This window comes from Cutaneotrichosporon oleaginosum (genome assembly GCF_008065305.1).
Source record: "Cutaneotrichosporon oleaginosum strain ATCC 20508 chromosome Unknown ATCC20508_contig01, whole genome shotgun sequence".
In the NCBI taxonomy this organism is placed as follows: Eukaryota; Fungi; Basidiomycota; class Tremellomycetes; order Trichosporonales; family Trichosporonaceae; genus Cutaneotrichosporon; species Cutaneotrichosporon oleaginosum.
This window is the reverse complement of record NW_027072170.1, coordinates 2,601,357-2,627,220: the sequence shown is the minus strand read 5'-3', so window position 1 is coordinate 2,627,220 and position 25,864 is coordinate 2,601,357. Positions and strand designations below refer to the sequence as shown.

At 59.9% G+C, this 25,864-nt stretch overlaps 11 protein-coding genes across 11 annotated transcripts; 4 read left to right on the top strand and 7 right to left on the bottom strand.

Annotated features, from left to right (window-relative positions):
• Positions 1-34: 34 nt before the first annotated feature.
• COLE_01053 (uncharacterized protein) lies at positions 35-1,395 on the top strand (the record flags this gene model as incomplete). The annotated part of the gene is made up of 5 exons (XM_065626120.1): positions 35-336; positions 387-503; positions 542-676; positions 780-987; positions 1,027-1,395. 5 exons carry the CDS (start codon positions 35-37, stop codon positions 1,393-1,395), a joined length of 1,131 nt encoding a protein of 376 aa, XP_065482614.1.
• A 200-nt stretch (positions 1,396-1,595) lies between these two features.
• On the bottom strand, positions 1,596-3,591 carry COLE_01052 (uncharacterized protein; the record flags this gene model as incomplete). The annotated part of the gene is made up of 4 exons (XM_018425921.2): positions 1,596-2,346; positions 2,386-2,577; positions 2,621-3,067; positions 3,104-3,591. The coding sequence occupies 4 exons, from the start codon at positions 3,589-3,591 to the stop codon at positions 1,596-1,598; spliced, it is 1,878 nt and encodes a 625-aa protein (XP_018281803.1).
• Positions 3,592-3,795: 204 nt separating this feature from the next.
• Positions 3,796-4,098, top strand: COLE_01051 (uncharacterized protein; the record flags this gene model as incomplete). Its single annotated transcript, XM_018419613.2, has 1 exon — positions 3,796-4,098. The coding sequence occupies one exon, from the start codon at positions 3,796-3,798 to the stop codon at positions 4,096-4,098; it is 303 nt and encodes a 100-aa protein (XP_018281804.1).
• Positions 4,099-5,993: 1,895 nt separating this feature from the next.
• Positions 5,994-7,950, bottom strand: COLE_01050 (uncharacterized protein; the record flags this gene model as incomplete). The annotated part of the gene is made up of 3 exons (XM_018420689.2): positions 5,994-7,568; positions 7,748-7,846; positions 7,879-7,950. 3 exons carry the CDS (start codon positions 7,948-7,950, stop codon positions 5,994-5,996), a joined length of 1,746 nt encoding a protein of 581 aa, XP_018281805.1.
• Positions 7,951-8,541: 591 nt separating this feature from the next.
• Positions 8,542-10,111, bottom strand: COLE_01049 (uncharacterized protein; the record flags this gene model as incomplete). Its single annotated transcript, XM_018422111.2, has 6 exons — positions 8,542-8,632; positions 8,665-8,881; positions 8,914-9,014; positions 9,048-9,499; positions 9,555-9,939; positions 9,975-10,111. 6 exons carry the CDS (start codon positions 10,109-10,111, stop codon positions 8,542-8,544), a joined length of 1,383 nt encoding a protein of 460 aa, XP_018281806.1.
• Positions 10,112-11,097: 986 nt separating this feature from the next.
• Positions 11,098-12,772, bottom strand: COLE_01048 (uncharacterized protein; the record flags this gene model as incomplete). Its single annotated transcript, XM_018422112.2, has 3 exons — positions 11,098-12,249; positions 12,285-12,436; positions 12,472-12,772. The coding sequence occupies 3 exons, from the start codon at positions 12,770-12,772 to the stop codon at positions 11,098-11,100; spliced, it is 1,605 nt and encodes a 534-aa protein (XP_018281807.1).
• Positions 12,773-13,565: 793 nt separating this feature from the next.
• COLE_01047 (uncharacterized protein) lies at positions 13,566-14,018 on the top strand (the record flags this gene model as incomplete). Its single annotated transcript, XM_018422113.2, has 1 exon — positions 13,566-14,018. The coding sequence occupies one exon, from the start codon at positions 13,566-13,568 to the stop codon at positions 14,016-14,018; it is 453 nt and encodes a 150-aa protein (XP_018281808.1).
• A 1,139-nt stretch (positions 14,019-15,157) lies between these two features.
• Positions 15,158-15,484, bottom strand: COLE_01046 (uncharacterized protein; the record flags this gene model as incomplete). Its single annotated transcript, XM_018422114.2, has 1 exon — positions 15,158-15,484. The coding sequence occupies one exon, from the start codon at positions 15,482-15,484 to the stop codon at positions 15,158-15,160; it is 327 nt and encodes a 108-aa protein (XP_018281809.1).
• Positions 15,485-16,533: 1,049 nt separating this feature from the next.
• On the bottom strand, positions 16,534-17,388 carry COLE_01045 (uncharacterized protein; the record flags this gene model as incomplete). The annotated part of the gene is made up of 1 exon (XM_018419614.2): positions 16,534-17,388. The coding sequence occupies one exon, from the start codon at positions 17,386-17,388 to the stop codon at positions 16,534-16,536; it is 855 nt and encodes a 284-aa protein (XP_018281810.1).
• Positions 17,389-17,876: 488 nt separating this feature from the next.
• On the top strand, positions 17,877-22,782 carry COLE_01044 (uncharacterized protein; the record flags this gene model as incomplete). Its single annotated transcript, XM_018422115.2, has 17 exons — positions 17,877-17,999; positions 18,046-18,092; positions 18,129-18,319; positions 18,354-18,418; positions 18,783-19,356; positions 19,401-19,469; positions 19,505-19,602; positions 19,638-19,738; positions 19,776-19,952; positions 19,992-20,643; positions 20,684-20,884; positions 20,921-20,979; positions 21,023-21,458; positions 21,500-21,799; positions 21,834-22,159; positions 22,197-22,260; positions 22,297-22,782. 17 exons carry the CDS (start codon positions 17,877-17,879, stop codon positions 22,780-22,782), a joined length of 3,969 nt encoding a protein of 1,322 aa, XP_018281811.1.
• Positions 22,783-23,853: 1,071 nt separating this feature from the next.
• COLE_01043 (uncharacterized protein) lies at positions 23,854-25,473 on the bottom strand (the record flags this gene model as incomplete). Its single annotated transcript, XM_018424748.1, has 6 exons — positions 23,854-23,893; positions 23,930-23,975; positions 24,180-24,423; positions 24,456-24,558; positions 25,120-25,265; positions 25,339-25,473. The coding sequence occupies 6 exons, from the start codon at positions 25,471-25,473 to the stop codon at positions 23,854-23,856; spliced, it is 714 nt and encodes a 237-aa protein (XP_018281812.1).
• Between the last annotated feature and the right edge of the window lie 391 nt (positions 25,474-25,864).

The following is a 25,864-nucleotide window of genomic DNA, read 5'->3' as shown; positions in this document are numbered from 1 at the left end:
CCTCCCCCCCCCCTCCTCCCTCCCCCCTCCCGTCATGCAAGTCGCTGCACTCGGGCTACCGCCTGCGCATCTGCCCCCGCCCCCACCCTATCGCAAGCCGGTGCTGGTGACGACGTACAGCCACCTTCCCGACCGCCGCCTGGTCTCTGGCGACGCGAGCATGGCGTACTTCCGCCCCGGAGGTGCACCTCCGGGTGCAGACCTTACATACGGCTTCTCCGAGCGCATCGAGCGAGACGAGGCGCTGGAAGAACACCTCGACGGTATGTGCTGGGCCCTGCGCGGCGGCGGGGAGCGGCGCGGCGGTGTCGTCAGCTGGCGCGGGATGATGACGAGGTGGGTATGGGAGCTGGCGGACGGGGTTAACGGAATCAAGCTGATATCAGAATCATGACGGCGCCGTTCGAGGACCGCGAGGGGTGGGAGATGAGCGCTCTCGCACTCGACGGGAGTGTGTACCTCGAACAATACGAGAATAAGGACAACGTGCAGTATAGCTATCGGTGGGTTGCAGCCGCCTCGAGACTGGAGCCAACGTCAGAGCGAAGGATAATGCGCAGTGGGAGCTGCAGAGTTACATGGGATATGCGTACGAGGCTTACGCCACACTGCCTGAGGCGGAGGAAGGGCCCGAAGGATGGTCCGGGACGGTCAACACGAACGTGCAAGTGAGTTGGCGAAGATGTCAAAACTAACAGCAGTGGTGCAAGTAAGCTTCTCTGTCCCATCGTCCTCATTCGGGAGAAGGGAAACGGACCTCGACATTTGACTGACCACAGCGTGGTGCGATCCGCGATTGGTGAGGTACCACTATTCCTTGGGGGTGAGGTCGACTGTGTACGCGCGCCCGTCGGCGAGCCAAATCCAGGCCTGGACGCAACGGTCGAGCTCAAGACAAACAAGGTCATCGACTCTGAGCGTGCTGACGCGATCTTCCTAAAAAAGCTCTTGAAGCACTGGGCGCAGAGTTTTCTGCTGGGTGTGCCGGTGGGAATAGGGCTTGGACATGTGCAGAGCTAACGCCAGACCGTCGATGTCGGCTTCCGGACCGACTCGGGCATCCTCGTGAGCCGGCACGAGTTCGACACAGCCACCATCCCGGCCATCGCAGCGCGAGGCGGCGCACGATGGGACCCAGCCCCCTGCCTACACTTCCTGCACGCGGTGCTGTCCATGCTTGTGCGCGAGGTGCTCCCCACGGATCCGATGGCCACCGGAGCTGCAGAGGGAACAGATGGGCTACCTCCGGCACACCTCTTCCGATTGCGGTTCACGCCACGGCGCGGTATCGAGCTGGTATCGCTCGGCCAGGTCGCGCACGAGCCAGGGAAGCGGTGGGGCGGTATCCTGCCCGCTGACTACGTTGCGTGGCGACTGGGGCAGCAGGAACGTTGAACTGGAGCTGAACTGGAGTTGAACTGAAGACTGCGGTTGCAGTGATCAGTGCAATTGAGTTATTCGCGGCGGCACGACTCACAGAGGAGACATGTGCATACATCCTCACATCCCAAGCGCAAGCAAGCAATTGGGCACAGAAATATTCATCAGGTACAAGATATTGATTGGCAACCTAAGATGCCTTATAACTGCCAAACCTAGCGCTTTTCGACTGGAGGGTGGAACATACCGGGCATACCGTGCTGGGATGAGCCGGCAGCAGAAGGGTATCCCGTATCGCTCGACATGGAGGTTTGCGGCGTGGGCACGGAGTGCTTGCCATCGCCTACGGGCGGCGGCACGGGTGAAGCGGAGGCGGTGGACGCGCCAGGCTGGGAAGAGCGTACATCGAGCCAGTGCGGGTTGTACGAGGGCGGGAGGCGCTCGACGTCCTCTGGCGGCATGGGGAGGCCACCGGCGTCCTGCTCGTGCTCGACGCGATGCATGCGCTGGTGCGCCGGCACGCTCTTCTCGCTTGCCGACGGGCCCGTCATATACCCGCCATGCGACGACGACCCATATCCCGAGCCCGGGGACGCGTAGCCCGCCATGCCCATGCCTGGGGACGCGGCACTGAACGATTGCCGCCCGTCGCTGCCGAGCGGGTACGAGTTCTCGCTGCCAGGCCAGGGGCCCGAGCCTTGCCGGCTGTCGCCGAAGGGTCCGCCAGACTGCATCGAGGTGTGGCGGCTCTGCTGGCCGTCGCTGCCGTAGTGTGCGAGGAGGGGCGCGGCGCCAACCCCATAGCCCGTCTCGGCCATGTTGGGCTCCTGGTACAGCGTCTGGCCGTACTGCGGGTAGCCGCCGTACGCCTGCTCATTTTGGGCGAGCTTGGTGCCGCTCGTCGAGGGGGCGCGGTACGGCGTCGTGGCGTCGACCGTGTCGTCAACAGTGAACATGGCGGGGTCGCTGGCGTCAGCTGCGAGGCAAAGGGAGTCGAGTACTCACGCGTCCATGTTGTCCTTTTTGCGGTTGCGGCGGCAGAGGAAAAAGATGAGAGCGCCGATGGCTGCAGCAGCGGCGACTCCTCCGACCACACCGCCAGCGATTGCGCCCACGTTGGTCTTCTTCTCATTCGAGGGGACATCAGTACCGGACTTGTCGGGCCTGGTGGGGGTGGTGCCGTTGGGCTTGTTGCCGCTGCATGTCAGCAAGCGTCACGCTGCAGCGGTCCAAGACTTACTTGAGCGAATAGTCACAGTACATCCAGCTGTTCAGGCCGAGATACTTGTTGACATCCTCGTCCCCTGTCACCGTGATCTTGTACTCAACATCGGGGTCAAGCGGCGTGAAGTAGAGAAGCTCGCCGAGCACGTCCCACGAGTTGGAGGCATTGAATGTGTTGTCGTTGCGCGGGTAGGGCGGAGCAGGGTCGATAAGGACGGTGTACAAGCCATAGGCGTTTCCTACTGTGCCATTGAGGTAGAAGTAGTTGGATCCCTTGGGAGGGTACAATGACACGGAGGCGGTGTTGTTCGAAATGATGGATGAGTAATCAAACTGCGGCTGCCCGCCCACGCCGCCATACGTCTGGTGCGGCTCCCAATTGTTGCCATGCATGATGACCTGGTTGTTGGTCAGGTGCTTGGCAAATTCTACTACGTGGCAGTTGACCTTCTCGGGGTCGTTACTATCGTCAGCTATGAATGACAAGGTCGACACCCACCTCTCGGCGGCGACGCCAGTCAGAGTCTGGAAAACGAAGAGGGCCATCCATGCAAGCGGATCAGTCGAGCTCGGATCAATCTGTAGCCTGGCGGTGTGTGGCCCCATCGCAAGATCCGTGCTGGTAGAGAGGAATACATTCTCGTCGACCACGGGGTACGGCTGCTGCCGATCGTCGATCGTGAAGCGGATGGGAGTGTTTGACACATTGGCGACGCCGCCCTTGGCCCATGCAACCGTGCCGGGGAACTCGACGATGATGTAGGGCTCGAGCCCGTACGTCGAGTGCGTCGATATACCTTGGCCTATGATACCCGGCTGCCAGGTGCTGGCGGGCGAGTTGACAAAGATCGTCCTGAAGGCGCTGGGCGGGTTGTATCGGATGAGTGGCGAGGTGTCCTGCATGGAGACATTGAAGAAGCAGTTTGACGTGATCGCCATTGCTGGGGTGGCTGCAGCCAGCAGCGCGGCGACGGCGAGCAGCAGCATGATGCAGGCCGGGCTGTGTGTTGAGGGTGCCGAGGGTGCTGGGAAGAGCCGCGTATCGAAAGAGAGACAGATAGGATGGAGTGGGTGGAAGCCAGAGATGGAGTGAGACTGAAAGGAATCAGAGAGGCGATGTGAAAGAAGCGAAGAATGTCTTGATGATCCGAGCGAGAGAACTTGTGAAGTGTGGGTGTCGATGTGAAGTTGATGGACAAGTGGATAGACGACAGTGAGACGCACGACACTGAGTGTGGGACAAGGGGCGATGTGAACAGCCCAGTCGATCGGGAGGACGGCTGCAGTATGGGGCTGTGTTCAATGTCTGCAATGTCTCACCAGCAGCAGCGTGCAGCAATCAGAGGCCATCAGGCATACATGTCCAACAGACGCAAGAGGGTGGGAGGGGAGAAGAGGAGGAGGAGGAGGAGGAGGAGGAGGAGGAGGAGGAGGAGAAGGATAAACGATGCTCGAAAGTGGTCACTTGGCCTGGACAGTACTCTCCTTCCCTGATAAACCCTGACGGATGCTGTACGTACAGTTGCTTTGCCCCTCCCGTCTTGTTCGGGTTGGATTGCACCTCTCGTCGTTCTCTGCAGTACTGCAGGTGTATCATGCCTCGGTGCATCTACGGCTGTACAGCTTCGCCAACTCGCACCACCTCAACTCTGTGGTCGTTTACCTTTACGTTAGGCACCCGCGTTCCGTCGCTATTATCCAATAAACATGACCTCCTGCCTGAATGTCAGTCCCTTTCCTCCCCCCCCACCGCCTTGCTCCGTCATCCCTGAGGTGCCTTTGCTTGTGACAAGCGTCTTTCAGCCTGCTCCACTCAAGCTTATTTCCGTCTGGCTCTGTTCAGTAGTACTCAACGCCGATTACCGGAGTGCACACTCTCATGCACAGCAACATCCTCCTTCCCAATCTCTCGCACTTGGGACAGGCGAGACGCAAAAGCGAGCGACCACGGAGATCATCACATGCCGCGCTGCGTAATGTGGGCCAAATCGAGTTCCAGCCCGAGTCCTAATGGGAGCCGAAAAGGCAAAAGGGAGGGCCGAGATTGGACATGGCCGAGGCGTCCCACGCCAGCAGCCAGCAGCCAAAACGCCCAAGCGCAGAGATCTCGTCGCCATCGTCGGTACCGAGACACCAATCCTGCAACCGGTCAGTGCTCCGCTGCGCCCATGGGCTATGCGAGCAACTCCTCAACGTTCACAGTGTCTGCGCCTTGCTGAGAATGTCACAGTCTGTGCGTCGTTCGGCCACGATCGGTCGGCCGCGGTCGGATGTGTGCGATCGCGTGCATCTGTGGACTGGCACCACGAGGAAGATAGGATCGTCACAGAGGGCCGCCGTGGTACGACAGCGGGTCGCACGGCGTGCCCGCGACTGCATCGCACCATCAAACATGCATTGACAGCTGTGCATGCCTCTTCACGGCACGCAGGCATCGCCTCCGTGGGCTCCGGCTGAACAGTTTCAACCAGGGTGGGCGGTGGCATGCTGGTCCAGGTGGGACAGGCAGGTGACTTGAGGGCGTGCGTGGCCCGACAAATGCCGAGGCGAGGCATGAGCGAGTCGTCAGCCAAGTCGTCTGCTGATGGAATGCGACAAAATCAATCCACCGAGCCGCCGAACATGTCGGCTCTGTTCTGTGCATCTGCAGATCAAAGGGAGAGCAATGGCAGAGCCTGACTTGGCGGTGTGACGGGCGATATGTGGGGGCAAAGTACGGGCCAAGATATGGCAGCCTTCTGCCTCAGCGTCCATCATCGGCTGTCAAGCATAATTTACTGTGCAATGATGGCACAGCCGTCAGTTGCATCTGACCAGACCAGATGACCCCGCGTGTGGGGCGGTGAAGCGGAGAGGCGGGGTGCCGAGAGCTTAAACGCGAGGAGGGTGTAGGTGAAGGCACCAAGGCGTTCGCCCGTCACGCCTGCCTGTCTTCGTCCATGGCTCACTGCAACTCACCGCAATCTCTTTCGGTCACACGCGTGGCGTATTCGTCCATCGGGCCAACAGGAGGCAGACTCGGAAGGAGGGGATGGCAGAAGGGGGGATGAGCCCCTGCAAATAGTTCTATATCTGGTATATTACATGTCAAACGTTTGCAAATATCAAGGTCGCGTGGCGAAATGGCATCGCGTCTGACTACGATTAAGCATCGTTTCTATCAGGAGATCGCGGGTTCGACCCCCGTCGTGACCTTACAATTCATTTTTGCAACTTCCAGTCATCCCTGGACGGCTCGCTCCTGATTCTTACACCGGAACCGCAGGATAATCAGTGACCATTTCGCTGTCAATCCCTCAAACACCCAGTTAGGCTAATCCCTCCCCCATATCATATCCATTTAATCCATAGAGGTTCCCTTAATATCACAGACAACAAAACGTACACAGCTAGATCTTGCGCTGAAGAATGCGCGCGAGGGCAGGTGGGGCGTCGCCCTTGGGCACGAACAATTCGATGACGCGAATGCGGTCGGGCGTGGCGAACTCCTTGCTCTCGAGCAACGACTGCAGCTCGCCCTGGGTCTTGACGCTGTGCGTCTCATGCTTGATGCCTGTGCGCCCCGCAAACAGCGGCAGCATCATCGTGTAATCCCAGTTGGCGATGTCGTTGTACTTCATCTCTGGGCCGTGGATGATGCGCTCGATTTCGTACCCGTCGTTGTTGAGCACGAAGATGTATGGCGTCAAGCCGCGGCGCACCATCGTCCCGATCTCCTGCACCGTGAGCTGGAGCGAGCCGTCGCCGACGAAGAGGACCGTGCGCGTAGCCGGGTCGGCTTCGCGGGCAGCAAGCGCCGCGCCCAGTGCCGCGCCCACACTCCACCCGATTGCGCCCCACATGCACTGGCTGTGGTACTGGGCGTTGGAGGGGAGGGCGATGGGCACGAGGCCGAACGCCGACGTGCCCATCTCGCCGAGGACGACGTCTGTGTCCTGCAGCCATGCGCCGAAACGGCTCCACATCCAGTCCTGCGAGATGATCGCGTCGCCCTGCGCCTTGGTCGTCACGGGGAGGGAGACGTCGGGGTTGGGCTTGAGCGCGGCCGTCTTGGCCACGCCGCCGAGGCGCTTGACGAGCTCAGGCACAATGCGACGCATGTCCGTGCCAGGGTACTCGGCGGCGCCGATCTTGGTGTTGTCGACGTACATTTCGACGCTGCAGGCCGGGACGCGCATAGAGAAGCGGCCCGTGTTGGTGTCGCTCTTCATGGCACCGATCCAGAGGACGAAGTCGGCGGCCTCAAACTCGGCTGCGCACGCGTCCACGCTCATGTTGCCACCGTACGCGCCGCCGAAGCTGGGGTCTTGCTCGTCGAGGAGCGACTTGGACGTGGGCGTGCAGAACGCGCGCACGTTCGCGGCCTTGACGAGCGCACGCACCTCCTTCCGCAGGCCGTACCGCTCGGCGTACAGGTCCGCCAAGATGACGGGGTTCTGGGCTTTCTCGAAGGCGGCGACGATCGCGTCCGTCACCTGCGCCGTGATGCTGTCCAGTGGCGGCAGCATGAGGGTGCGGGGGATGGCGGCGAAGTCTTTGGGCTCACCGAGCTTGGGGAGCGGCGTAGACAGCGGCGCAGCGCTCACCTCACGGTGGTTGTAGTCGAGCGGCACGTCGAGGTAGACGGGGCGGCCCTCGACGACGCAGGTGCGGATCGCGCGGTCCACGGCGTCCGTCAGCCCCTCGTCGGGCTCGTTGATGAGCACAACGGTCGCCGCTGAGATCTGCTCGCTCATCTTGTAAAACCGCCCGTACTGCCCGCCGGGGAGGTTCATAGTGTGGTGGACGAGGGCGTCGGCCTTCTGGAGCGGCGAGCGGGGCGAGCCCACGAGGTGAACGACTGGGAGGCGCTCGGCCGTCGCACCAGCGATACCGCCCAGCGCGCTGAGCTCGCCCACGCCAAAGGTGGTCACGCACACAGCCATACCGTTGCGCACGCGCGCATACCCGTCCGCCGCGTATGCCTGGGATCAGCCAAGTGAACAGAGATACCGGCGAATAGTGGGGCGGAGGAGGCCGATCGGGCATGGCCCGAAATATGCCGGCGGGACCGAGTAGCCGGTGGTGCCAGCCAGCTCGCTCGCGAGCTCGCCCGCTCGCCTCCTCGCGCCCGTCACCATCGCCGAGGCCAATGTGGACTCACAGCACCGAGCTCGTTCGCATTGCCGACCCACTCGATTTCGGGGTCACGCTCAAAGTAGTCGAGCAGCTCGAGCTGGTAGTCTCCCGGCACTCCGAAGAGCTGTGGTCAGCGCGCTCATTAGATGTACATACATGCTTCACGCCCTGCTGCTTGAAGCGCTCGATGATGTACTGCGCAAGAGGAATGAGGGGGGCGTCAGTCATGATGAATGGGAAGTTGATGAACTCTGTTGTTGAAGCGAGGGCTGGTTATGTAGCAACACACCCATGGTTCGGCTCAAGCCGAGCTTAGCCCGCGGTGGGCAAGCTGGGGCCTGACGGCCCTTGCCGGCAAGGTCCAGTCGCGTGTTCACCAAGCTCCGAGCCCGGACATGAGAAGGGGACGCCGCATCGATCCCTCGAGACGCTGCGAGGCGTTGGCGACCGAGTCACTTCGGATGCAGCCGAGCTTACCCGCGGCGTTGCTGACGTACAGTAGAGGGTTGAGATAAAAGCTCGTAAGTACCAATGCAGAACACCGTGATAGGTGATACCGGGCGAGATCTCCCACGGAATCCCGTCGACATGCCGTTGCTGAGATCCGTACTCCTCTGATCCAAAACGCATCTCTGCTGTACTTCACGGGGGCCCCGTCGCCAGCTGGGGAGCTGACGGATTGAGCGCTCTTCGCTCCCTGACACACATCAATATCCAAGCCGTCGCGCTCAGCGTCGAGCGCTCATCGTGACCAGCCGACGGTGCCCAAACAAAATCTAACAAGCACACTCTACAACTCTCACTCCCCGAACTCGAGCTCTACAATCCCCGTCGGCGCACCTCGTGGCGCAAGTCCCACAACGCCATGTCGGCCCACAGATACCCACCCGGCAGGAATGTTGGGTGCAGGCTATCGTCAGCATCACCCACTAACTTACTTACTCGTCGATCTGGTGGTCCTCCTGCCCAGTCATCGCGAGGCCCCAGCGCCCAAGCTCCACCCGGTCGAGGGCGGCCTTGTCCTCGGGCGAGGCATCCGCGGTGTCTTCGAATGCGGACATCGCGGCACCGTGCATCTCTGCGAGCCGCAGCAGCTTGATGTCAGGCCGGTGCTTGGGCTTGATGTCTCCAAAGAACCACCCGTTGGATGCCTTAATGGCTGGCGTCAGCTGGGCGATACTCATTACTCACGGTAGTGCGAGGCGGACCAGTACACGGCCGCCTGGGGGAACTCCCTGACGACAAAGGTGAGCGCGTCGCGTACGCGGCGGCGATACCATGCAAGGCGGGTGCTTCCGTCAGCCCTCCTCTCGCGAGACACTCACCTCCCGAGCGTTGATGCGATGCTCTTGTCTGCCGCAATGTCCTCGTGCGCAAAGCGCATCACATCCCACATCCCACTGTTGACGTATACCAGCTCCGGGGCGCTCGCGCCACGCCCGGTCGTCGCCCGGATGCGGTTGAGGTATGGCCTCACGAGACGATGCACGCGGTCTTCGAACGTGTATGGCGGGATGTACGAGGGCTTGGACTTCCAGAAATCTTCTTCATCGAGCCCGTACGCGTGCAGGTGGATGAGCAAGAAGTCCATTCCCGGCGCATAGCAGTAGTGCGCGAGATGGCTTCCGGGGTCGGCGGGAGGGAGGAGGTGCCACCCGAACGGGTCGAGGTGGGCGTCGTCGCGCTCCGGCTCCTCGCGCGTGCTCCCGTCCTTGAGAATCTCGGCTGGTGCCCATGGGTGCTGCCAGTTGAGCTCGATGACACGCTCCCCAACCATCTGACATTTAGCCTAGCCCTCGCGTGTCTTTGAGGCGATGCATTGAGGCACTCACATCACAGAAGTACTTCGTGGTGAAGCGCGAGATGCTGTCACCGAGGAACACGACTGTGCGATTGCGCGCAAATTCGACATCCTCCCAAGGCCGCCCGTCTGGCCCCAGTGCGGCGGACGCGAAGTCTGGCTCGAGCGCGCTTTCGTTCGAGGGGAGCGAGGGTGGCACGGCGGACCAAGATGCGCGCACGAACGCCGCCGCAAGCGCCGGTGCTGGTTGGGCACACGCGTCCGCCTTGACGTCGCTTCGGAGCTCGGGGTCGGTCTCATCGCGCATCCCTGCGAATGGGTGCCACCTGTTCGCATGCGGGTCGTTCGGCTCATACGCGAGCATTCCCGGGAGCGCGTACGGGTTGCATGTGTCTGGCTTGAGCAGGAGAGCTGTGCTGGAGTGAGTATGGGACAAGGGGCGGCGACTTACACCTGCGGAGCGGTGTGCCAGAGCGAGCCTAAGGCGATGAGGCCGAAGAGAACCATCGAGGCAGCGAGAAGGCGCCGTTTGCGGCGCGATCGATTCGCCGCTGGATCGAGCGACTGATATCCGCTCTGTCCGAACATGTCTGCGTCGAATAGCAGTATCAAGAGATAAAGATTGGAAGCAGGAGCGTTTCGCTGCGGTGTAAAGAGGAGAGGCAGCGGAGGAAGGCGTCGATCGATGCCTGGTTTGAGGTCGCGAAAATGAAGGAAGATAGGACGGTAAGTGTCAAGATCAGCTCTGAGCAACGAGACAGACTGAGCTTGGATCTTGGCAGTGCATCTGTCAGCGAGGGGACGCTGGCTGCTCCACAGCGAGGGGAAGCTGGCTGCTCCACGAGGGGACTCGTTGTGGGCCACTCGGTGATGTGCAAGCGTGGACGAAAGGAGAACCATTCAACAATCCCCTGATTAGGAAACTACGCGGAGTCGTGGACAACAGCTGGCTTACGCTTTTGCGTGGCGCCTTAGGATTCAAGGGCCTGTTCTCCATCCTCTGCAGACATCAGGCTGCCCGCAGGTCGTCCAGATCCATCAGAGAATACGACGCCCATTCAGTTGTCAGACATCGCGCAGCGCTATTTCCCCAGGCGACTGAGTGAATGCCCTTCGGCTCTGTCCAGGAATGTCGCGAGGCATGTAGAAACGAGAGGCTCCTCCCGCGGGCTGCCGCGCGGAAGACGGTCCCGGGTTTCGAAGAAGCAGGGTCAGGCATCCGGAGGAAAAGCTTAATAGGCACATTTGAATGTCCTGGGTCCTCTCTCGCCGAGGATATTTTCGTTAGCCCAATTGACATTGAAATTGATTCCCTGGACTTCCTGTTGCTGCGGGCGTGGTCTGGAAGCGCCACATCGAACGAACAGCTGATCAGCCACACCAAGCACCGCGCAGGCCAGCAGAAGAGTCAAGGTGGCTGCTCGCGGACGGGCAATGTACACCCTGAACACTCCAACGTCAGCCAGCGCTTCGTCCTCAGGTAGTAGGTGGAGGACAAGCTGGAAGCGATAGCAACATATGCCGGATTATAGTCATATTTGTGAACGAGCGAGATACATCTGCGTATTGTCCTACTACCGCGGCATCGAGTAAATGATGTACAGCGCCCAACCAGTGACGACCATGGCGGAGAGGATGGAGCAACCGGTCCAGATCCAGAACTTGCTGCGCTGGTGCCCCTCGTACGTCTGCCCGCGGATCTCGAGCTGGACGAGCTTGTCGCGGCGCTTGCGCTCGGGCATACGGAGCTGGTGGCCGAGCCAGCGGCCATCAAGCCAGTCGTAGAATGGGCCGAGGAACGCGTCGTACGCCTTGAACACCATGATGACAATAAAGACACGGTCGTACTGTTGTCCGGGGGTGCCGTCCTGGATCGCTCCCGACGCAACGTCCATGATGAGCGTGCCGGCGTTCTGGAACGATTGCCACACGCCGAAGGCCGTGCCCATCAGTTCGTTGGAAGGGAGGAGGATCGGCACCGTCGCCATGAAGGGGATGAGGTTGGTGACGTAGGCAAATGAGGAGATGAGGACAGGCGCGAGGAAGTTGATCTTGGTGAAGCCCGCGAGGCCCCACACAAGGAGCCAGATGAGGGAAGTGGTGGTAACGAAGACCATGCGCCAGCCAATCTTGTCGAAGAACAAGCCGGTCGCGGGAGTGAGGACAATGGGAATGACGGTCTGAAGCGCGGCGTTGTAGCCTGCCGCCTGCTCCGACGTGCCACGGCTCTTGACCTGGATGTCGGCGACGTTGCGGAGCCACACGCGGGTTGCGCCACCCTGCAGCATCTGCGTCACGTTCATAATCCAGTAGAACTTAGGAAGGAGGACAATGCTCTTGATCGTCTCCTTCCAGTCGTTGAGGAGGGTCTGGTCGTTGCGCACCTCCGGCTTGGCCGGGCGGTACTCAGCGGGAAGGATGCGGTTCTCGAAGAAGTAGTACGCGTACACGCAGAAGCCAGAGACGAATGTGGTAATGGTCGGAATCCACAAGGCCCAGCCCCAGTAGCGGCCGGGGCCAATGTCGGCCATGGGCACAGCGGAGAGACGGGCCACGAGCTGGATAATGCGCGACCATGCGACGTTGACACCGAAGATCAGGCCCATGTGCGAACCGGCGAACCAGTGCGGGTACAGCTTGTACTGGCAGATGTCCTGGATAGCCGAGCCGAACCCGAGGATGATCTCACCACCGACGAGCAGGGTGTACCTGTTGTCGATTGAGGACTAACGGTTAGCGTGCGCCGGAATCATTCACGTACGCAAGCACTGAGGACGGCGCCAGCGACGCAGAGAACGGACGAGCCGAGAGCAATGCGCGAGCCTCCATAACGGTCAATAATGGAGCCACCGATAATCGGCAACAGAGTGTTGATGAGGGACGAGGCGGACGAAACGACAGAGTACTGCGCGTCTGAGGTCAGTGAAGCAATAGAGAGTGAGGCGTACTGGTGATTTTAAGCTCGCGAACGAGGCGAGTCTTGAGGGGCCCAAGGACGAAGCCGGCGTACGTGTTGCCAGTGCCGAAGAGGATAATAAGAACAATAGCCGTGATACGGTACTTTAGGGGAATGATAATAGCGGGCGGGGCGTCCTCATCGACGAGCGCCTCGTCTCCAAGCGTGTCGAACGTCATCTGCTTCTTCTCCGCTTCCGAGTCCGGGGTCTCGGGGGTGCGGGGCGACGCAGGGCGCCCATAGCGTCCCTCGTTCTTCTCACTGAGTGGCACTTGCGGCTGGGAGGTGGCCATTTTGTCGTGTGTCGAGCGCTCAACCGTTGTCGAACTGCTTTATATCCTTCTCTGCATGCTGCATGTCACTATGTCGAGAGACCGTGTCAGCTCCACTTGTGGGGCTGTCGTGAGGACACAACCAACGAGCGCCGCCGTCCGAACAACGACCGCGCTGTCCTCATGCAGCTCACAAGCGCCACGAACCTTGCCTAGTGTTGGAAACGGTGCTGATGGTGTTAGCGGTTACACATCGGCGGCCAAGCACGCCAAGTGGTGCTTAGCCAGAACGTGTGATGAGTGAAACCAGAAACAAACACATTCTACTTGATGCGAGCCATATCGGGCCCGATAAGACTTGGCATGCACATGCTGGACCTTAACGTCAGACTCCGTCAATCCGAGGCTGACAGAGGACTCTCCGAGCGGACAAACCAAGCGTCGTTTGGGGACGTGGTGCGGAAGAGTGCCTGACACTGTACATCCGGTTTCCGGTGTCTGGTTGCTGCCAAGCCGTCAAAAATCTTTGTGCCACCGCTCGGCCATCCACAGGATAAATCAGCAGCCTATGCAATGGGCAAATGCATTCTAGGCTAGCAGCCAGGCCCCTCGGAGTTCATAATTCCGCATCGCCGCCGAAAAGTCGATCGAGGTGCGGAACGGCAGAAGGTGCGGAAAGTTGTGCAGGGACAACTTGACGGGCAATTTGGGCCTGGGCTTCTCCTTTGAGCCCTCAATGCTTGGCTAGTTTCAGCAACATTTTGTTCTTACTGGTGCTTGATTTATCGCGCACCACCCATCCCAAATATACAGCATGTACTCGGGTAGTATCTCCGGGGCCTGGCTGACGAATGTCAGGCGGATAATGGCTAACGCGCCGAGCTGGTTGGCCCAGGTGGATATCCTGCGACCACTCAGCCAGCCTCACACAACGCACTCACTTAATCTTGGCGCTTGGGGCGAGCACTGGATCAGCGCTTCTGAGGCGAGTCATCCGCGTCCGAAAGAGGGCCCCACGTGGGATGTGGCCGTGCGGACGGAAAACCGGATCAGCAACGGACAACGGCGGAATCTGGCCGACAAGTTATATTGGGTAGGGCTCTCTTGCAGCTTCGGGCGAAGATTGCATGGGCTGTTTTCATCGAAAGTGCAGCTATACGACGCCCCTGCGGTGATTGGTAGAAGCGACAGCAGAAGACGTACAGATACCACACCCGGCCTCGGTGGCTTGACGGTCCGCTGTCGCGTAAACACATCCTCCCAGTGAGCGCTTAAACGCTGTCAACGATGTGCTGAGCATATCTGTTTGCATGACTTTGCTGACGTGAGACACTGCCACACACATGTGAGCCACGTTAGATAGGGTTATTTTCTGTGAAGGATCGGCATCCTCATGTGGCGGAACACCAAAAGACATCGCGCAGCTGAAACACCGCCATTGTAGGCGCACTCATTAGCGGCCTCATACTTGTACAGTACATGAGCATGCCTACTCAAGCCTGAGCGGGGTTGGCAGGGTCGTATCGCCAGGCGTTGATCAGCGCGAACGCCTCGTCTTCGCTCAGCCGCCGTCCTCCTTTCCCACCTTGAGCCTCCGGCTCCTCCACAACCACACCGACGCCGTCGCTCTCGCCGCTGCCGCTTGCCTCGCTACCCACGGCGCTGATGCTAGCTCGCAGCCGGGCCTGGGCCTCGAGGTCGGCTATGAGCGCGGGCGTGAGCGTGAACTCCTCGCTGCGGACGACCGTGGTCCCCCGCCGCGCCTGCTCGATGTACGTGTCGTGGATTGTGCGCGCGCAGAGGATGCTCATGTCCCAATGGTCAGGGCGAGAGGTGAATGCGTTGAAGGAGAGAGCGCGCGCGCGCTCACGCGGAAGTACGGCGTCTGGGTGGGGCATCGCAGGGCGAGTGGGTGGCCAGTCTGCGTACGACTGCGATGCTCAGTGGCAAAGGGGTCTTGGGCGAGGCGGGCCGCTCAGTGGCGTAGTCGTGCGACCTGCTCTCGCCTTTATATCATCAGTGGCGTGCCGTGAATGTGGGAATGCCGGCCAGCTGGCGTAGTCCTCGTGACGGAATTCAGAAGCTGGGACGGTTAAAGCTCGGATGCGACATGTGGAGAGCTGGCTTGCTGCTGACAGCTGACAACGTCAGGTCCGGATACATCTCGCCCCGGGGAATGTAGCGCCATTTGCTGCTACAACTAATAGATTGCGCAAAGTACAGCATTCTTTCAACATACGCACGCAGGCAGACCTTATTGTTGCCCCGCTCCCGCTCTAGACCCAGTACACGAGCGCATAGCCGATAACTCCCCACACGGCCGAGCCGGCCGTCAGCAGAAGCCCACTGGCGTCAGGTTCCTCTCTCCGCTCGTCTTCCCGGCTCAACCAATATAGCCTATATAACTCACAGCCTCGTGCCTTTGGCTTGCGTCGCCGCCACCGCATCGGCTGCACAGAGAAACAGGCCCGTGAGGGTCATCTGGCCCATTGCACGCCAATCGCCACTGTTTGCGAACCACGCCATCGCCGCTGCTATGCTCAGGTCGCGTGCACCCAAAAGACGCATGTAGCGCTCGATGTCGCCGGCGTGCAGTGACTCGGCCGAGGATGGTCGGGGAGAGAAGAACGTCTCAGCACCGTGCCGTGGAGCGACGAGGGCCCATGTGCCCAAGGTCGCGTAGCCGCCAGCGACGGAGAGGCCCAAAAGTTTCCATGTGTCGGAGGAGACCATGATAGTGATAAGGATAAGGGCAGTGATGGAACGAACGAGATAAGCACACGATGGGCGATCTGACGTGCATATATAGCTGAAGAGGTCGAACGATGCCGATGTCAACCGAGATGGCTGGCGGGATTGTGTAATCTCCCACATCGGTGCCTGGCCTTCCGCGTCTGCCAAGCAACCCAATGTTGTTTGGTCCCAGCCTCTGTTGCAGCCACCACGCTCACTCTACTTGCACAATCATGGCTGTAACAAAATACACATTAGAGGGCCCTATCAAGCAGTCGGGATTGGGGGCGTAGTAGCCCAAGGGTTGGGCTCAGTCTCCAGCGACGCTGGGGCCACGGTGTTGAAGGCGCCGGGCATGACGTCTGGTGCAGTGGGCGGCGTCGGCTTGAGCCCGCTGTCCAAGCTGTCGCGCGGTTCTTCGGCCTCGGGAGGTGTCCCGGGCTCGCTGACAGCGGGTGTCGGCCCATCGACGACATGGTGAATGCTCTTCCGTAATGCGGCGTAGTGCATATCGAGGTTGGGTGATTCGTCCATGACCTCCTGCGGGGTGGGAATAGGCGGTGGGGTCTGGATGCGCCCTCCAAGGACCTTGACCGTCTCACGCAGGGCTGCCCGCTCACCCTTGACCTCGTTAAGGGTGTCCTCGAGCTCAGCGCGCTTCTTGCGCTCGTCCGCGACCATTTTGTTCGCCTCCTCGAACAATGCCTGCGACAAGCCCTCGAGCTCAGCTTCGATTTCTTTCTTGCCCTTCTTGAGCGCCTCAAGCTCGTGATTCTGCGAGTCCAGTTGGTCCCGTAACCTCCTCAACTCGTCTGACTCGCTCGACCTCCCCGCTTCGCCCGAGATGCGTGTCGTAGGCTCGGTAGGTGACGCGGGCTTCGCACGCCCGAACCACGTTTTGCCCGACCCAGAGGCTCTGGTGTCGATCGAGGGCCGTGCGGCGTCACCCGAAGATCTAGCCAGGGGCGTGCTGGTCCGAGCGGCGTTGGCCGCAGTGGCCTTTGCCCGCCGTAATTCGGCCTCTAGCATCTCGGTGTTGGCTTCAGCCATCACGAGGTTTGAGCGCGCGATCTTGAGCGATGTGAGCAACGTCGTGTGTGACGACTGCAACTCGGCATGCGATTGGGACTGCGGTCAGCTGGCCCGTGGGATGTGCTCACCAATGCATGCACGCGGCTCAGCACCTCGCGCAGCACGGACTTGAGCTCTGCATCTCCAGCACCGGTGCTTTCTTTGAGGGCGATTGGAGGAGCCAGAGCTGGGGTTTCGGGCCGCGAAGGCGCACTCTCCGACTGCGTCACATTTCGAGGTCGAGGCTTGAACGAAATCTCCTTGTCACTTTCGTAGTCATCATCGCCCTCCTCATCGGAGCCAGGGGCGCCTAATCGTGCGTATCCGGAGATGATACCGTCTGAATCACTGTCCTCGTCCTCGGCCGCTGATGCCACAGACTTATTCTTGGCGAAGAACCCAAAGCGCGTTTTGGTAGGCTTAGGGGATGCTCTTGCCGGTGGTGGTGGTGGTAACAGGGGCACTGGCTTGGCGTCATCGCTGACTGCGGACATAGCAAGGGGCGCAGGCTTTGATGGGGCGGCAACCGTCACGCCGGCCACAAGTGACCAGCGTTGAATATCGTCATCGCTGATCGCAGCTTTGGACGCCATGGTATCTGCTCGGTCCGCATCGCCCTCCGAGTTCATGAGCGCGGACGTCGACACGTCAGCATCCGAAGCTGACCCATTGACCTCTGGTGGGGCTCTTGCTGGGCAGATCAGGCTCTCTGGCAATTCCTTGTCACAGAAAGGGCAGAGCACGGGGCCCATAGACTGGTTGGGCTTGTGCGATGCCGAGCTTGTTGCTGGCGCAGTTGGGGACGACGTGACAGCTGGGGAGGAGGTGGACATCGTGAATAACGGCGGTCGCCTGACCCCTGCAGCAGCCTACCGGACGAGGAGGCGGAGGCGTGAAGTAACGGGTGGCCGCTGCGAGTGTGGAAGGAGCGCGGTAGCCGTGCGACAAAGTTGAAGAAGGAGGGAGGACGGAGTGCCTTGGGGCGATTTACGAAGTACTAAGGATGGGGTTGACAGATTGACTGTATTGGTGATGCAGTGATGGGAGCGAAGAGGAGCAAAGATTGAGAAGAGAAAGTTGGATTGTTGTTGCAAGCCTGCTCATCGATCGCCCATCGCCCATCGTCCATGACGGGCCAAGAGGAACCCCCTCCGGCCACTGAGGCACAGAAACAGCCCCACGGGGCTACTACACGTCACATACCTGATAAGCCCGCACCCGGAATCCCTCGACCTCCACCGGCGCTGTCCGTATTCCGGCTGCGGCTCAACTTCCGGCGTACATCTCTGCCTTGCACCATCCATCACTTCCGCCAGCTATCATGGCCGCCTCTAGCGTTTCCAATGGTAGCGGCCAGTCCTTGGCGCGCATCGCCATCGACCGTGGCGGCACTTTCACTGACGCGATCTGCTCCCGTAGAGGTCACGACGACATCGTGCTCAAGGCAGGTTGACCTTCTCCGAAGACCTCGACTACGCGCTGACCAACAGCTCCTCTCGGTTGACCCTGCCAACTACCCAGATGCGCCCACTGAAGCGTAGGCTACATAGGCCTGCTCGCAGCTGACAGTCAGCATCCGCCGCATCCTCAGCGAGCTCGAAGGACGTGAGATACCCAAGGGCACCAAGCTGAGCCTCGATAAGATCGAAAGCGTCCGCATGGGAACCACTGTCTCTACCAACGCGCTCCTCGAGCGCCGGGGTGAGAAGTGTGCTCTTATCACAAGCAAGGGTTGGAAGGATGTGCTCTTGATCGGCATGCAAGGTGGGCAACGTCACTACATTTCACTCACCCTCAGCTCGTCCAGACATCTTCGACCTGAGCATTCACAAGCTCGCATTTCTCTACGACGAGGTCGTTGAGGTGAGTCGCTCCGCCTCGAATGTTGCGGGCGGGGGATTGCGATCCGTTGAGGTGGTTGGTCAGCTTGGGGTGGCGCGCGGAATCGCGGCGGGCCCTGCCGCCCGCTTTCCGCAGACTATGGAACTTCTCCGCATATTCCTCGTCTCCTTGTGGGCCAAACGCTCCTCCACGCCGTGAATCTAGGTGGCTTCCAAGTGGGCGAGCAAGGCCACCTTGGCTCACGCGGGCATCTCTTGCTTGCGCTCCTGCCCATCTCCCCGACCGGGTGTGAGCCCAGCGGCCCGCACTTCCGCGACCTGCGATGAGAAATCACGGACCCGCCGTTTACCCACTCATCGTCCTCACCGGCTTTTCTAACACGCAGATTGACGAGCGGATTACCCCTCTTCAGTCCCTGGTTCGGCCAAAGGTCCCAATTCCCATGAACGACGATACTATTGTCACTGAGACGACGACAGGTGAAACCGTGCGCGTTCTTGCCCGCCCCGACCCGGCAGATGTCAAGGCTAAGCTCCAAACACTGTGGGACAAGGGCACAAAAAGTATCGCGGTCGCCTTCGTGCACAGCTACCTGTGGGGCGAGCACGAAGAGCTGGTTGCCAATATTGCCCGCGACATGGGCTTCCAAGTCAGCGTCTCCAGCCAGCTGCAGCCTATGATCAAGTTGGTGTCGCGTGCCAACTCAGCCATTGCCGACGCGTACCTCACACCCGTGACGAGAAGGTACATCGAAGGCTTTGGCTCCGGCTTCGAGGGCGGTCTCGACGCTTTCGGTTCCAAGCTTCTTTTCATGCAGTCGGACGGTGGACTGTGCCCATGGCACGGCTTCTCCGGTCTGCGCGCAATTCTCAGTGGCCCCGCGGGTGGTGTCGTTGGCTACTCTAAGACCTGCTACGATGAGGAGCGGGGAAGCCCCTTGATTGCGGTCGACATGGGCGGTGTGTAACATTACATTGACATTCGTTCTCAAGCTGACGTCCAGGCACCAGCACCGATGTCTCCCGCTTCGATGGCAAGCTGGAACATGTCTTCGAGACTACCACCGCTGAGGGTAGGAGTGTGTCTTGCGAAAATTCTGACCGGCAGTAATCATCCAGGCGCCTCAGCTTGACATTAACACCGTTGCCGCCGGAGGTGGTAGCCGTTTGTTCTACCGCCACGGCATGTTCGTTGTTGGACCAGAGGTAAGCCTCCTCCCCTCTATAATTACTCACCATAGTCCGCTACTGCCCACCCTGGCCCTGCCTGTTATCGCAAGGGAGGCCCGCTTGCCGTCACCGACGCCAATCTCATTCTCGGTCGCCTTCTGCCGGAACACTTGTGGGTTATTCTACTTTATCATAGTTGACCTATTCAGCCCTAAGATCTTCGGCCCCAACGAGGACGAGCCTCTTGACATCGAGGCCAGCCAGAAGCTCTTTAGCGCTCTCACGGAGGAGATCAATCAGGGCAAGAACGAGAAGCTCACGATGGAGCAGGTTGCGGCTGGCTTCCTTCGGGTAGCTAACGAGACCATGTGTCGCCCCATCCGAACGTAAGCAGACCTGCATACGAGCATCTACTGACCCCTTAGGCTGACTGAGGCTCGTGGTTTCGAGAGCTCCGCACACCACCTCGTCATGTTTGGCGGTGCCGGAGGCCAGCATGGCTGTAGCATTGCCAACACCTTGAAGATCAAGCGCATCATTGTGCCGCGTCTCTCGTCTCTGCTCTCAGCGTACGGCATGGCGCTCGCTGACGTTGTGCAAGAGGTATCTGAACCGTCTGCGTACATTATCACCGACAACCGCGACGTGAAGAAGATCGGCGATCGCATGGCGCACCTTGTGGATCGCGCACAAGCTTCGCTGAAGAAGGAGGGCTTTTCGTTGGATCGCATTCAGTGCGAGCGCTACCTCAACTGTCGCTACCACGGGTCGTCCACTCAGCTCATGATCGAGCTTCCAGAGGATGGTGACATACAGCGTCGATTTGTTGACGAACATCGTCGCGAGTTCGGGTTCAACCTTGACCGCGATATTTTGGTTGACGACGTCCGTGTGCGTGCTATCGGCCAAAGTGTCGGTTCGACCACCCGCAGTCCTTACGCCGACTTTGACAGCGCCAACAAGCGCGAGTTCAATGCCTCATCGTTTGAGTCTAAGAAGGTGTACTTTGAGGACCAGGGCTGGCTTGAGACCAAGGTTGTTCCTCTTCTCGCCCTCAAGGAAGGCGAACAGGTTCACGTGCGTAGCTGATCTGCTTCGGAACACTGCTAATCCTCAGGGCCCTGCTATCATATTCGACAAGACTCAGACCATTCTCGTTGAGCCAAACCATATCGCTACGTCTCTGCCTGAGCACGTTGTTCTCGACTTGGTCGATGAGAAGATCGAGAAGAAGGAGGCCAACTTGAACGACCTCGAGCAGGTTGATCCCGTTCAGCTTTCCGTGTATGGTCATCGCCTTATGGGGATAGCCGAGCAGGTAAGCTGATGACGGCCGCGTAACCACTGATCACAGATGGGCAACATCCTGCGCAAAATCTCGATTTCGCTGAACATCAAGGAGCGCCTCGACTAGTGCGTCCGCACCCTTCCGTCATGACGTGCTAACTCTATCTAGTTCATGCGCAATCTTCAACGTAGATGGCGGCCTTGTGGCTAATGCCCCTCACATTCCCATCCATTTGGGTGCAATGTCGCACGCTGTCCGCTACCAAGCCCAAGTCCATGGCGACACTCTCAAGGAGGGTGACATTCTGCTGTCCAACCACCCTGTGGCTGGCGGCTCTCACCTTCCCGATCTCACAGTCATCATGCCAGCATTCCACGAAGGAAAGATTGTCTTCTGGACAGCCGCCCGTGCCCACCACGCGGACATCGGTGGTATTCGTGCCGGTTCAATGCCACCTTTTTCAAAGGAGCTTTGGGAAGAGGGCGCGCAGTTCAAGTCCTTCAAGCTGGTCAAGGCCGGCAAGTTCGACGAGGAGGGTTTGACGGAAGCTTTGAATGCGCCGGGCAAGTATCCTGGCAGCAGCCCCACGCGCACTCTCGGAGACGTGAGTCTCGCCACGTTGTTCCCTCACGATTCTAACAGCAGAATATTTCAGATCTTCACGCTCAGGTGGCTGCTTGCCACCGCGGCGTCGTACTCATCAACCAGCTCATTAACGAACAATCGCTGGAAACGGTGCAGTTCTACATGCGCGCAATCATGTACACAGCCGAGAAGGCCGTGCGGGATCTTCTCCGTGAGGTCAACAAGAAGTTCGGGGGCCAGCCGCTCGAAGCTGTTGATTTCTTGGACGATGGCACGAAGCTGCAGCTTAAGATTTCGATCGACAGCGAGAAAGGCGACGCCGTCTTCGACTTCACCGGAACCAGCCCTCAGACGTACAACGTGAGCCGGCGATACAGCTCGTTACTGACTTCAGAATCTGAACACGCCGACGGCCATCCTCTACTCTGCCATTATCTACGTTCTGCGCTCCTTGATCGTCAGCGAACTGCCACTCAATCAGGGATGTCTCAATCCTATTCAGGTCATCGTCCCTCCTGAGTCAGTGCTCGCCCCCACGGAGAACGTCGCTGTTTGTGCTGGTAATGTGGAAAGCTCTCAACGTGTGACGGACGTCATCATCAAGGCCTTCCAAGCCTGCGCCGCGGGACAGGGTGGTTGTAACAACCTCACGTTCGGTATTGGGCCAAAGGAGGTGGACGGAAAGACAGCCAACGGCTTCGGCTACTACGAGACAATTGCGTAAGTGTCGGCGTGCGCGGGGGGGCTGACCCAAAAGAGGTGGAGCTGGCGCCGGTCCTACGTGGGAGGGCCAGAGCTGTGTTCACGTCCACATGACTAATGTGAGTTCCAACCCACGGTAAAGCTGACCGCCTCAGACCGCTATCGGTGATGTTGAGCTCACCGAGCGCGTCTACCCCGTAATTATCCGGGAGTTCAGCCGCCGTGCGAACTCTGGCGGCGCTGGCCAGCACCGTGGCGGTGATGGGTGCATCCGCGACATTGAGTTCACGGAGTCGCTGGACGTGGCTATTTTGTCACAGCGTCGAGTTATCCCGCCATACGGCATGGCTGGAGGTGAGCCCGGCACTTGCGGTATCAACCATTGGGCGCGCTTGGTTCCCGCCGAGGATGAGGATGGCAAGAGCAACGGGAAGCGAAAGAAAAAGTACACCATCATCAACCTGGGCGGAAGCAACCAATGCACCATGGCGGCGGGCGACCGCATCATCATTCAGACGCCAGGCGGCGGTGGGTATGGAAAGGCTGGTGAGGTTCCGAGCACCGAGCAGCGCGATCTGCCCGTGCAGCCGCGGGCGTCGGGAAGCCTGGCCGCGTTGAAGCAGGCGGCATGGTCTAACTGATGTATCGTTAGGTCGGACAATCCTTGTTGAGAGTATCGGAAGTACAGCGTGAGATATGCATTACAACTTGCTGCATGATGCCCTCCTGCCGCGTTTCTGGAGTTCTGCTTCGTACCTTGAAGGCTGTGGCTCTACACAAGCGCATCCTAGGCCTTTGAGGACGGCCTTTGTGGTCCTCCAGGATTGCAGCAGGCCTCAATGGGCTCGCCCATGGTGGAGATGTTGACCCCCTTTCCTTCGAGTTACTAACCTCATGCCTCGTCCTGGTTCTCACGCACGCCGCCGTGGTTGTGAGTGATAGACGTCGTCGGATTTTGGAGGACACTGAAGCCCATCGGCTCACGATTATGCGAGAAGGCCTCCTACGTAGAGCCGTAACTCATTGGGATAATGTATACTTGCTGCTGTGCGCGGTTATAAAGAGAATCGAACGTTTGAAGTGGAAAAGCCGCCCGATTAAGCCGAGAATAGAAGAAGAGGCATCGTCTCCTCACTAGTATATCGGTTAGTATATTCGCCTCTCAGTTGAGAGCGCCGGCGACGAGAGTCTCGGTATTACCGCGAAAGAGCAGGGTTCAACTCCCTGGTGGGGAACAAGTCGCCTGCAAACGCATAGCTTTTGGATTCTGAGACCTGAGAGTGTCGTAGCGTCTGTGCGCAGCAACAACCGGAAGACGGAAAGCGTGAAGGAGGAAAGTCTGCTGTGCGAGGAGAATATTTTCCTCGAATTACTCAAATATCCCGGGATCCTTGCCCGTCCTCTTCCTGAGGGCGTAGCCTGCTGCTGGGTTTAGCAATATGAGTGAAAAATATTCAAAGGGCGCGTGGTTGATGTGAACGGAAAGAGGCGCTGATTGTGGGAGACGAGGTAAACTCAAAGTCTTGGCTCTTTCTCAGTCTGAATTGCGTAGGGTACGAACTAGGCCGGTCGCGCGCTTTAGGGCGATGGGACTTTCAGGCTCAGGCATGGGCGTAGATTACCTTGCAGACAGCATATTCACTCTGCCAACCCGTATACCTCTGAATTAAGCTTGACACGCCTCCGCTATGCATCCGCAATCAACCGGGGCATCATCCTTCCCCCGGCGCATGCGACTTAACGAGTAGGTAGCTGCGATCGCAGACCTCGTGCTGTCCGCCAGCTTACCTGCAATACAATGGACTTGATACACTGGGCTTGATACATGGGACTGCTGGGCTATAGATACATCGACCTGTCTCCTACACCAGCGTGTACACGGCCGCGACGACAGCCGCAACACCCGCAGTATTCGTTGCGACTCGGCGAGCGGCGCTGCGGGCCCGGGTGTTGCCCCCCACGCCCGCACCCGAGCTGCCTCCCGATGAGCTGCCCGAGCCAGAGCTGCCCGAGCGGGAGCCGGAGCCTCTCGACCCACCGGCTCTGCCTCCGCGGGAGCCACTGGAGCCACGAGAGCCACCAGATCCGCTAGATCCTCCGCCTTTCCCGCCGCCGCCGCCGCCTCCGCCGCCGCCGCCTCCGCCGCCGCCGCCGCTGCCGCCGCTGCCACCCCCGCCGCCGCCCCGGAAGGACTGGGAGTCGGGCTCGGCGCCGGTGTCCGGAGTGCTGGAGGTGTCGTTAGAGTCAGGTGTGAGCGCGACGAGGGCGGGCGCCGAGGGCGTCTGGCGTCAGCTTCGTTGCGGAGGCAACGTACGGGGTCGTGGGGGAGTGCGCTGGCGAGCGCGATGAAGAGTAGGAAGGTGGGGCGCATGGTGGTGATTGCGGCGATGAGTGGCGGATTGGTGTGGGTCTTATAGCTGTGTAGAGCGCTGCAGTTGCCAAGCCCTGATAGCGGAGGATTAGCGACGCACAGGCACCATCTGCACCACTGGTGCCTTCGGCGTCGGCGAGTGGCGCCGGCGGACAGCTACGTGTCCGAGGTCCGAGGCGTGGGTGGGTGTCCAGCACAGTGCGGCACGGGGGCCAGGTGCTCGGCACGGATACTGCCACCGCCACCTCGGACGCTCAGAGGTTACGCGCCGGCGTGGCGCGCGGTCCGGGCAGGGCAGGCGCTGCCGACGACGGTAGTGATGGAGTGCACGTGTGTGTCTGACAGACGTGGATACCGACATCCGCACCGCTTCGCGTCGACGACGCCAACGTCATATGCGGTGCGTGCCTGGAGACAAGGAGTGCGCGTGACAAGCATAGCGGGATAAGCATGCTGGTCCCGTCGATCACGGCGTGTGATTGGCACGTGCAGTCAACGGCGGGGCATCGCGTCCCTCGGTGGCGAGTCATCGACGGTCATATGCTACACTATTATACTGCAACGGGATCTACAATAATGGCCAGGCTGAGGCTAGACGAGGACATACACGACCGCGGCGGCGGCGGCGGCGCCGAGTCCTGGGGACACGGGCAGCGCGGCGCTCGTGCTGTTTCCGTCGCTCCCGCTGCCTGTGTTGCCTTTGGAGCCTTTCCACTTGATCTTGCCCTTGAAATCTTGGACAGGGATAGGTGTCTGGGATCAGCGGGGGGAGGGGGGCAGGGGCCGGGGCAAGTGAGGGGAGAGGACGGACGAGGGGGAGACGTACGGAGGGAACGGCGGGGGCAGGAGAGGCATCGTCGACGGGGACGGGCGCAGGAATGGGCGCGGGGTTCGGCGCGGGGGCGGGGACCGAGAGGACCGGGGCCGCGAAGAGGATGGAGAGGAAGAACGCCGCGCGCATTGTGGGTGGGTGGGTAGGTGGGATGGGTTTTGGGATGGGTAGGTGGGGGTTAGGTGGGGGTGGGGATTGACGTCGAGTTGGAAGTTAAGGTTGTGGAGATGTGTAGTGAAGTCGATGGAGCGGATGACGCTGGCGTGGTTGGCTTGGCGTACTGTTATAGCAGCTAAAGTCTGGCGAGTGGTGAGGAGGCACATACACGCCGGCTTATTATCTATCTTCGCCACGGATGGTATGTAGGACGGGAGCGGTGAGATCGGCTCCACAAGTACAGGCGGTCTGAGCTGACACCGCCCGAAAGAGTGCGAGTGAGAAGCCTCGGCGTGAGCCGCACCCGAGGAGAGAAGCAGCGAGCCGCGCACAGCTTGGCGCTCGGTCGGTCGAAAGCAATGCA